The following is an 11,644-nucleotide window of genomic DNA, read 5'->3' as shown; positions in this document are numbered from 1 at the left end:
ACCCTGACTATTAGGAGGCTGGGCTACTTTTACATGTTGGAAATATACAAGAACATGAATAGAAAAAAAGAAAAACAACATGAATAGAATTCAGGTGATAACCTTGGGCACCTCCTTATACTTCCTTGTCCCACTGTAAGGTGAACACATTCAGCAGTCACAGCTTCAAAGCATGTAATCAAAGATTAGATAACATGTGACTTATAAAAATGGAGGCTCAAGTGATAGAACACCTGCTCAGAAAGCATGAGACCCTGAGAGTCAAACCCCAGTACAGCTAAAAAAAAAATAAGTTTTGGAGCATCTTGTTTGACTGTGAGTCAAGGGAATTCTGAATGACTAGTTAATTAACAAGAAGGTCTTAAGCTGGGCGCTGGTGGGTCACAACTGTAATCCTAGCTATTCAGGAGGCAGAGATCAGGAGAATCAAGGATCGAAGTCAGCCCTGGCAAATAGTTCCTGAGACCCTATCTTGAAAAAACCCATCATACACCAAAAAAAAAAAAACCCAAAAAAAAAAAAAAACCAAACAAACCCCAAAAACCCCCAAGAAGGTCATAAAAAGAATTGGAAAGATCATGGGAGATGTCTTAGATATGCTACTAAAATCTTGTTTTTAATGATCTGTTTATTAAAAAACAAATGATGAAAGAGGTAAGAGTAAAGTCTTTTTGGTTAGCAGTTTCTTTTTTGGGTCAAGTCCATGATAAAAATGCACCCAGCAAATAGCTATAGTTCTTTCAAGACCAGCTCCATTCTTGAACTACGAGGCTTCACTCTTCTTTGACCCAACAGATCTTGCCATTTTCTCCAAGCTGTACAGTTCCACTGGCTACTAGCTGAAGGGCTGCAGGAAATATTTTATGTTCTGCTAATTTTACTCTTTCAGACAAAGTTGCAACTGTGTCACCCCTCTTTACGGGAACAGCTTCTTGTAAAATTATCTGTCCAGCATCTACATCTTCCTGGAAAAACAAAGCAAAAGTTTTGAACCTTACTTTTTAGCCAATGCAGCTTACATATAAACACTAATATTACTATTTTGTTAGAAAGACATACTCACAGCTACAAAGTGTACAGTGCACCCAGTAATTGTGACTCCGGCTTCCAGGACTTGCTCATGAGCATTTGAACCCTTAAAAGAAGGGAGCAAGGATGGGTGGATGTTGAGCATCTTCCCTAGGAATTAAAAAAAGCATAGTGGTCAGAATTTTAAAATCCTGTTTTTTCTGTTAAAGGAATACACACTTTTCCTGTCCAAAATCAGAAGTCAACAAGAGTTGGAATTTTTGGGATGAGTGTTTTCTTTGCCAAACACAGAACCGAGGTAAAGGGAAATACAACAGCTCTTGCCCAAGGAGGCCCTGGCAGCAGGAAGTGGTAGTCTTGCAGAGCCAACCACATGCTGGGGTTCTGAACAGGTATCCACAGTGATGGGAAGTTGGGGGTGGGGTCCTAAGCTGGATAAGACTTTTCAAGAAAATTCAGCTTGGTGCTGGCATATATTAAGAGGAGGCAAGAGGTTCTTGCATATGTCTACGAACTTGACTTTTAGCCAAAGGCGATGTGTCTATCAGCCAAATTCTGGGTTAGTTCTGTGAACTTAAGTCACCAAAGGAACTGGATTGCCTGTTTTATATTTATATTACACCACAGTGCTCTAACTATATTCACCTAAGAAAACATAATCTCTTTGGAGGAAAAATACATTTACTGCCAAATGTGAGCAAACAAAAGAAGAGGATGCAGTCAAAGCTTATAGACAAAAAGGAAGAGTACAAGATGGTTCAGCTTTTCTGGTAACACACCTCCCTTGCCATCTTCTGACAATGGGCTATGCATCCTAGGAGAGGAAGACTCTTCATTTGGGGATAGAGAATCAATTCTTTTTGCTTCTAGACAAGTAAAAGGGACTTGTGAATACTTTTTTGGAAGCTGAAATACTATGTTTGCAGCAATGAGAAACAAAACTAGGCTATATTAGAAAAAGTGAAATAAAACAACTAAAAAACTGGTAGAGAACAGGTTAACAAGTCATCATTAGGGGCTTGGGCAAAGCTCAAGTGGTAGAGTGCTTGCCTAGCAAGCTTGAGGCGTGGAGTTCAGACACCAATACTGCCAAAATCAAATAAACAAATCATCATTGGGCCATTCTTTGGACTAAAGCAAAGAAATTAAATTTTGACCTATGTTAAAATAAACAAAACATCACAGTAAATATTTCACTACTGAGATTGTTTGGCAAGTTAATCCCTCTGGAGTACATTTTTAGTTGGTTCCCTAATGTGATGTCAAATAATTTTTGCTTACCGTCCCATTTTCTGACAAATGGGCCAGACAGAATTCTCATGAATCCTGCTAGACAGACTATGTCTGTGGAGAACTCTTCAAGGACTTGGTCAACTGCGTTGTCAAATTCCACACGGTTTTTATATAATTTATGATTAATTACCTGGAATACAAAAAGATAAGCACAGCTTTTTTCAATGATCTATCAAAAATAATTTAAGGGCTGGGAGAGTGGCTTAAGTGGTACCTGCCTAGTGTGTGTGACGCCCTGAGTTCAAACCCCAGTATCACAAAAATCAACAAAGAAAGGCAACGGAGAAATGACTGAGGAATGGGCAGACAGGATAGAGTAGAAGGGAAAACCTAGTACCCACCCAAAATGCAGAAGTCCAAAGAACATGTGTCCCACAGACCTAGGTCCTGAGAGAGCAGATTATGAGTTTAAGTACAGCCTGCAGGGGGCTGGAGGTTTAGCTTAGTGGTACTTAAGGTCCTGGGTTAATCCTCAGCCCAAAAAAGAACAGAACAAAACAAAACACAACAGCCTGTAGGAGAGCTACTCCCCCAAATAACTTACTCGTGTGTGAATGCCGGCCTTTTCTGCTTTATCTAACCCAGCCACTGCAGCTTTGTTGGAGATAACAACAACAATGTGTGCAGAGCTTTGTGGATCCCGAGTGCTGTCTATGAGTGCTTGGAGGTTCGATCCTGAAAAGGCAGGAAAAAACCAAGTGAGCTCACACCTCTTAAAAAGAGATACGCACCACTGTGAATAGGGAGAGGCCAAGCTTTCTGAATAAATGTCTTGGAAAAGACAGGCAACATATGTTTTGCTTTTAAATCCCCTTTCTCATGGGATACTGGATTAAGAACCTGTGAAAAACAGGTATTCCTAGTACTAGGACATTTAACTGCTTCTGGAAATGACCTGATCTAGCATTGCAGTAGAAATAGATTTAAAAAGTGACACCCAAGGAACAAGCTGCTTAACCTTCTTAAGAATAATGATTCCGGTCCTTCCATTGGTTTCTTTGCTTTACCATCAACTTGGGCCAAAATATGCTGAAACTGTAATTTGACACCCACACCGAAAGCAATTACACCTTTGGGAAAGTATCCTAAAGAAATAATTAGCAACCTATTATGTATTTATTATATTCATAGCAATGTTACTTAGAAAAAAATGTCATGGTCTATCCATCTGGAAGAATACAATCAATAGTCTTATTACTTTGCCTACATAAAACTTTTATTTTCCTAATACTAGTAAGGATGCCAAGACTGCACAACCTTAATGATCCCTACCACCCCAGCTAGTATTCTTCCAAATTTTTTGGGGAGGAGGGGACAGGGGAAAATATAGGGAAGAAGGAAAGAGCCACATCTCACCGGTTCCAGATATTAAGACAGCCACTCTTGCCTTTTTTGGTTGGGTAGGGAAATGACTTTTCAGAGAGCCATTCACCAATAATGACCCATTTATTTGCATGGTTTCAATCAGATTCTTGACTTTCACACGAGGGAAACCTTCATTTCAAACATAACCATAAATAAAGAACTGAATTAACAGATATAGTGAATAAAAAACATTTAATGAAATTTTTTAGAATACTGTATTTTGTTCTGAAAATGATAAGCAGAAAATAAAAAACAAAACAGGGTTGTATCATTTGCTATTACTCATAAACTTTCTGAAGGTGAACATAATGTAATAACCTGTTTCAAATAAAAGCTATAGATCTCCTATATTGAAGAATATGGTGAATATAATATTGCCTGCAAGTGTTCTGGCCTAAAATTCCCAAATTTTCACAGTGAGACCATTCATCTTACTGCCGTGACCTCCAGACCCTGGGGGAGGCAGGTGACCCAGCAAGGCTGTTCAAAGACTTGTTATGTAGGATGTTGAGAAAAAGGTTTCTTATTGCAATGTGGGCTCAAGGATGTTATCTTCCCAGTATTTGGAGAAGCTGGTTGAAAATGAAACTTACACAACAGGGGAAAGACAGGCAAACAGGTGAGGTCAATAGGTGCTGACATCTTTGTTAACTATCTGAGTGGATTTTCTGTTACTCTGCGAAGTTCCAGCACTATTAGCAGTATTAATTCAGAGTAGTCATCAGGGTGCTCACTCACTAGTCCCAGAACTGAGCTGAACCACAAAGCAGAGCCACAATGTCTTAGATGCACTGAGACTACACTGGTGTGCAGTCATGAATATGTGAATATTATACAGAGATGTCAAGGTCCTGAGGTGGAAATAAGAGGTGAAAATTAAGAGAGATGTGCCTTCAACTGGGGTGGGTTTGTCATGTTACACTGGGTAAAGACAGATGCTATAGCAATGGCTGGAATAAAAGGTACAGAGAACTTGTGAGGCAGGGCTTAGTTAGTTATATTTATAAGATTATAAGCCTAAAAACAAATAAGGAGTGATTACCTTCAGGACATGCAACCACACTGCCAATCACCCAGGCCTCTTCCTGACGCTGCTGAATATCACTCAGAATTTGTTCTGTTTGGTTCTTTGACACTACAAGGGCAGCTCCAATACCACAGTTAAATGTTCTGGCCATCTCCTCTTCAGAGAGCTTTCCTTCCTGCTGTAACCATGAGAAAATCCTGGGAATCCTCCAGGTACGGGCATCTGAAAACAAGCAAGAATTATTTGATTAGCCTATTGTCTCACACGAAGAATACAAAAATGTACATATACAAAGGCATAAAAATCACAAATCAGACTGTTACTTTGTATAGAGTAAAACTATAAACTGGCCTTTTTATTTTGGGTCTCTTTGTACCTTAGACATTAAAAAGATTTTTTTGTTTATACATTTGTTTACACATGAATGAGGTTTTGTGCTGCATTAACTCACTAGGTCTTTAGAAATACCCTAATGTGTAGCCAGTACAGATTGGCATACCACCCTTTTGTGAATGTTCAGCTGGGTCTTAGTGAAGACCAAAATGCACCTTAAATATCATGCAAAACTAGGTGGCATATTATTAGGTAGACTTAGAGGAAATACATATACCATTTAAGAAAAGTTGTGTACCAAAAAAAGGATTCTCATGAATAACTTGCACCTTTTTTTTTTTTTTGATGGAACTGGGGTTTGAACTCTGGTCTTCACGCTTGCTTCACTCTACAACTGAGCCACAATTCCAGTCCATTCTGCTCTGGTGATTTTATGTTAACTTTTTTTATTTTTTGTGGTACTGGGGTTTGAACTCACGCTTGCTAGACAGGCGGCTCTACCACTTGAGCCACTCCGCCAACCCTGCTCTGGTGATTTTAGACATGGGGTCTCTTGAAGGCCTCAAACTGTGATCCTGTTATCTCAGCTTCCCAAGCAGCTAAGATTACAGGCATGAGTCACCGGCACCCAGCTTGTCATTTATTTTAAAATTTGTATTTCTGACGTCTGCTGTGAGAATGTATCCTCAATACCACAAATAATAGAACAAAAATTCTTAAAGGCTTACTTATACATACACAAAATTGCTGAGTAATATAATTTGGACAGTTTTTTGGGGTCTTCAGTTATGGGATGTGATTTACAAGAACTTATACTGAATTAAATTGTTTATGATGCTCCTAAGAAAGGGAACTTAACTTATACAGTGAGGTCAGCTATCAGTTCCTCCTAATTACTCAGTATATTTATAGGATAATCAGTTTTTTACTGCTCTGGAATTGATACAATTTAAAAAGTGTATCATCTATAAATCTTCTCTCCATTACTTAATTCTATATATATTAGCTTAGGAAATATCCATTTTTAAAATTCAAAAGATTTAGCTACCACAGTGTTCACCATGACTTTAATAGCCAAAAGTCAACAGCATAAAATCAAATGGTAGCACATCCATAAAATGGAAGGCTCTTCATAAAAAATGATGCTACTGTGACAAGCAGATGTTGAGAATGTGTTTAATGGCACACACCAGTCTGCCAACTACAATCCCATCATTTCACTTCAGCAAGTTTTTTTTTTTTTTTTTTCAGTATTGGAGATTGAACTCAAGAGACTCACACTTGCTAGGCAAGCACTCTACCATTGAACCTTGTTCCCACAGTCCAATTATTTTTGGTTTTTTTGGACAGGGTTTTGTTACGCAGCCTAGGCTGGCCTCTTAAGTTGTGATCTTCCTACCTCAGCCTCCCAAGTGCTGGAACTAGCAGAAAGTTTTACAAATACTTATAGAAAAAAAAGACTTCCTATGTTAAGGGCCTAGTTGGTACAAATGAATAAGCACCTCAAGAGTAATATAAGTCGGAATTTTAATGTTGAAAATTCATTATTTAAATCATACTTGCTGTCCAAGTATGATTCTTCAGAGAAACCTTAGGGCCTGGTAAAAGGAGTTTTATTGGGATACAGACTTTTTTTTCTTTTTATAACACTTTCTTTTTTTCTTTTGCTGGTGGTATTGGGGTCTGAACTCAGGGCCTCATGCTTGCTAAGCAGGCCCTCTACCAGTTGAGCCACTCTGCTAGCCCTAGGATACAGACATTTGTATAACTCGAAACATATAGGGTTTTAGGAATATGGCTCTACAAGTTGAACATCCTTAATCCAAAAATCTGAAATCCAAAATCTGAAGTTTTTTGATCAGTTAACAGGATGCCACAAATGGAAAATGCCACATATGACTGCATGTGATGAGTCAGACAAAACAGGTGTACTAAAAATATTGTAGAAAAATACCTCAGGCTATGTGTATAAGAAACTGGATGCTGGTGGCTCAGGTCTATTATTCTAACTCCTTGGGAGGCTGAGACTGGGACAATTGTAGTTCGAGGCCAGCCTGGGCAAATAGTTCACAGGATCCCATCTCTAAAATAACTACAGCAAGATGGATTAGAGGTATGGCTCCAGTGGTAGAGCACCTGCTTTGTAAGTGTGAAGCCCTGAGTTCAAACACTAGTCCCACCAGAAAAAGAAAAAAAAAAAAGCAGCATAAATATATTTTGTGTTTGGACTTTGGTCCCATCTCCAAGATATCTTATTATGCATATTAATATTCCAAAATCTGAAACATTATCTGTATCTTTCCTTTTTTTTTTTTTGGCAGTACTGGGGCTTGAACTCAGGGCCTTGACCTGGAGCCAACTCCACCAGCCCTATTATTGTGAAGGGTTTTTCGAGATAGGGTCTTGCGAACTATTTGCCTGGGTTGGCTTCGAACCTCAATCCTTCCGAGTAGCTAGGATTACAGGCCTGAGCCACTGGTGCCCAGCTAATTACCTGTATCAACTTCCAGTTTCCTAATAAGGTGACCAGTGATGTGCTACAGCCAACTTGTACAGGCTGTTAAGCATGACTTTTTTTTTTTTGGTGGCACTGGGGTTTGAACTCAGGGCCTCACGCTTGCTAGGCAGACACTCTACTACTTGAGCCACTCTACTGGCCCTTTTTCTTGTTGGGTATTTTTGAGATAGTGTCTTGCTTTTTGCCTGGGTTGGCCTCAAACTGCAATCCTCCTGAGCTCTGCCTCCCAAGTAGCTAGGATTATAAGCATGAGTCACTAGTGCCCAGCTCACAGTCTTTTTTAATTGGCTCTGAATGGAGTGTTTAGCTGTCCCTTTTTTTTTGGTTGGACATAATTATTCCGCTTTCCCTTTACCAATAAAGGAAACCACCCATCATTTTCATATCTCTGTCACCCATTCCCTTCACAATAATCTGGCGGGTGGTTCTATTTACAGCAAGCTGCTTTTTGATTTAACTCAAGAAATACACTGGCCTCTTTCTAGTCTTCATCTTAGATCTGTGCTGCACCTGACACTGCTGACTACAGGTATGTTAAATTCCTTTCTTGGGATTATTATTAGTAATATTTTTTGTGGTACTGGGGTTTGAATTCAGGGCCTCATGCTTGCTATGTAGGTGATCTACCACTTGAAGCTAGCATCCTAGCAACTTCCTTGGGATTATTTCTTCTGGTGCTAGGGACTGAACCCGGGGCCTTGTACATGCTAAGTACAAACACTGCCACTTTGAGCCATATCCCCAGATCTCCTTCCTTGAGTTTGATGATGATACTTTACGTGGTTCACCCTCTGCTTCTGACTGCTCTTTTTAGAATTTTTTCCTCTGAGGAACAAGAATTGGGTGCCCTCCACTTTCTTGGCTATACCTACTACATGTGTACATAATCACCCAACTTATCTTTAGCCTAATTCCAACTTCTGCTCGCAGGCATTTTGAAATGAACATGCTGAAGATCTCAAAAAACTGTACTGTCACTTCCTACTCTACCACATTTCCTCTTGTGTTAGTGACTAGTGACATTGCCACCTACTCATGTGCTTGACTAGGAACTTGGAACTTCTTTTTCTTTCTAAGTATGGAATAATTCTCCAATCATCCTCCCTTCTTTATAGCTACTGTTTCCCTTGCTGACATGTAGGATTCTACCTTGATATAGCTTGAGGTTTCCAGCCCCTCTGGAGGATCTGCTTATTGCACTTCATCTTTTTGAAAGCCAAGTTCATGGCAGGATTTATGCCTTATAAATGTGGATAAAAGGCCAGTGCTGGTGCACTAAGTACCCAGAGGTGGAAGATGTACTGTGAGAGAAAACTTTCTGGGTACTTACTGCACATATTATTATATGTGGAATATTCTTAATTATTGGGGCTTCTTGGAGAGGGGGGATAGGCCCAACTTTTTACCTCTTTTTGCTTTATCTTCCTCTTTTTTCTTTCTTCTTTTTTTTTTTTTTTTAGTGCTTATACCTTAAGCCACTCTACCAGCCCCCTTCTTTTGAAGAAAAGTTTTCTTTTGTGATCTTACCTAAATCGACCCCAAATTTCTGAGGGAGGACTCTGGGAATGTTTTCTAGTAATCCTCCACCAGTAATATGAGCAAAGGCTTTGACATGTCCTGAACGTATGACAGGTAACAGTGAATGGCTGTAGATTCTGGTTGGAGTTAAAAGTAAGTCTCCTGTAGATTGGAGAGATAAGACAAAAACTTAGCCTACAAGTACAAAACCAAAACAAACAAAACAATTCTGAAATGGACAATGACTGTCAGTTCTGTAACAGTATCTAAGCATGAAAACCACAGAAAAATGCAATTCATTCCATTCTAGTTTTAAGTAACGAGAGACTAAAACCACAAAGTGGTTGCTCAGACATCGCACTGCAAGGCAGTGTGTGAGTTTACCTAAAGTCTGGTCTCCACAACCATCAGGTGCTGCAGAAGAGTACTTGAGGGAAGACTTTGCCACAATTTTCCTCACAAGGCTAAATCCATTGCTGTGGAGACCAGATGAGGCTATTCCAACAACAACATCCCCTTCGGTGATCCTCTCTAGATGAGGGAGTTTCTGATCCCGCTCCATGGCACCAACAGCAAAACCAGCGAGGTCATACTCGCCAGGAGGATACATGTCAGGCATTTCTGCTGTTTCCCCTCCTGGTAAGTTACAAGCAAATACACCACACTGTACTTATAAATATGTTTAGGAAATAATGACACCAGCTACTCCTACCAGAAACAATTTGGCTATATCCTGTATTCTATTAGCTGCCTAACTGCATGTTCAATCAAGCATGATTTCAAGGGAAATAGCACTAATTTCTACAAGGGGCGAGATAAAGTAACAGCTCTGTAAGCCCTTATGTAGCCTCCAAACATCATAGGACAAATGTTCAGTTGAATATAGTATCACTTTTACAGCAGCTTGGTTTAAGAAATGCTTTCATATTCATTTGAAAGCATTTTCTATTTTTGCTCCATCTTCCAGGTAACGGCGCAGCTTAGAGAAATAATTTGTTCAGGATCCCCCACATCCAAAATGTCTTGGCCCACAATGTATAGTGTAAGATAGAAGGTAGGGCAGGCAGACTCCAAATTAGAAACTGTGTTCTAAAAGGTGGCTGAAAGGCAATTTTTGGCCTTTAGGTCAAATTTGTCCACAGAAATGGTAAGATGAAAGAGTTAGTTTTGTTCCTTGGTCCACCTAACAATTTACTTTGCTAAAAATAAATGTATTTATTTCTCAGATATTGTTAAGCAGTATTTCCATAAAACCTGAATACATTTTATCTTTTATGTCAGTTCTATGGGAAAATATGGCTTAATATTTCTAATCCCAGGAACTCATCTGCACAGCCGTGGGAGCAGTAAGGAGAAAAAAAAAAAAAATTCTTTTTATCCTATCTGTTGCAGCTCCTGAGAAAGATGGAAGGAAACAGAAAAGGTGACCTAAGACCAGGGAGAGAGATAAGTTGCCTGACAAGATAGGCATACAGGCATGGAGGGCAAATCCTTGGGGTGTTGAGGGCACAAGATGTTAAGGCTAATCCCGGCAGTTTTATTTCTATTTCGTTTGGCATGTGTTGGATATAGTCTCTCACTAACTATACTGGCACTGACCACATATATGACTAGTACACAGTAAGAAGGACTTATGATAAGAGTGGATAATCATACCAAGGAGAGCACATCCAGCTTGTCCACAAGCTTTAGCGACTCCAGCTACAACGGCTTCAGTTGTGCCAAGGTCAAGCTTTCCACAGGAAAAGTAATCAAGGAAGAAGAGGGGTTCTGCTCCTTGTGCTAGAATATCATTTACACACATTGCAACCAAATCTTGACCAATGGTATCGTGTTTATTGCACAGTTGAGCAATCTACAGGAGAATAATACAAACATTCACAATTGAGAAGAAGCTCCATATTGTATGTTGTCAATTTAGTCATGGAAGTTAACAAACCACTGGCTTTAGCTAGCTGCTTGTAACCCCTCAAGACAAAAGAATACTACATTCTGACAGGGCATTTGATCTAAAATTATCTTTTTATCTAAAAAGATAAAATATCCTAAAATTATCACCTAAAATATCCTTCCTTCCAAATACAGCCTTGATATTTTGTTAGGAATGTTGACAATGTAGCCATATGAGTAACATATAGTTATTTGGCATAGCTCTTTCAGCCTATATATTGCAAAAGAAGAAAAACAAAGATTTGTATGCAGAATAAAGACCTAAAGATAATGAACATAAGTGCAAAAGGGGGACTGTTTGGGGAGCAACAAGCTGGAGGGGAGAAGACAAAAGGGGAGAGTGATGAGGAGGGGCAAATATGACCAAAGTATTTGATAACCATGTATAAAAACAGAATAATGAAACCTATTAAAATTGTAAAAACCAAAAAACAATAAAAAACCCCCCTGAAGACAAAGCAAAACAAATGGGAGCAGGGGACATAAGAAAGAGTAATAGAGGGAATGAATTTGATCAAAGCATATTATGTGCATGCAAGGACACATCACAATGAAACCTCTTTGTACAATAAATACACACTAATAAAATAATTAAAACACGTATTTGATAA

General features: G+C 39.1%; 1 protein-coding gene across 4 annotated transcripts in view; it reads right to left on the bottom strand.

Annotated features, from left to right (window-relative positions):
- Positions 1-610: 610 nt before the first annotated feature.
- Positions 611-11,644, bottom strand: part of LOC109702270 (trifunctional purine biosynthetic protein adenosine-3) — a 29,168-nt gene continuing 18,134 nt past the window's right edge. For all 4 annotated transcript variants that reach the window (XM_074072760.1, XM_074072763.1, XM_074072762.1 and 1 more), the window contains exons 14-22: positions 10,740-10,938; positions 9,468-9,719; positions 9,093-9,245; positions 4,730-4,936; positions 3,679-3,816; positions 2,867-2,997; positions 2,311-2,452; positions 1,064-1,179; positions 611-965 (exon numbers count right to left, since the gene is read on the bottom strand). In XM_074072760.1, coding sequence (XP_073928861.1) covers positions 774-965; positions 1,064-1,179; positions 2,311-2,452; positions 2,867-2,997; positions 3,679-3,816; positions 4,730-4,936; positions 9,093-9,245; positions 9,468-9,719; positions 10,740-10,938 — 1,530 coding nt within the window. In that variant the 3' untranslated portion in view covers positions 611-773. The remainder of the gene's footprint in view (positions 966-1,063; positions 1,180-2,310; positions 2,453-2,866; positions 2,998-3,678; positions 3,817-4,729; positions 4,937-9,092; positions 9,246-9,467; positions 9,720-10,739; positions 10,939-11,644) is intronic.

The sequence above is a fragment of the Castor canadensis genome, chromosome 5 (assembly GCF_047511655.1).
Source record: "Castor canadensis chromosome 5, mCasCan1.hap1v2, whole genome shotgun sequence".
Lineage (NCBI taxonomy): Eukaryota > Metazoa > Chordata > Mammalia > Rodentia > Castoridae > Castor > Castor canadensis.
This window is presented reverse-complemented; position numbering and strand designations above follow the sequence as displayed.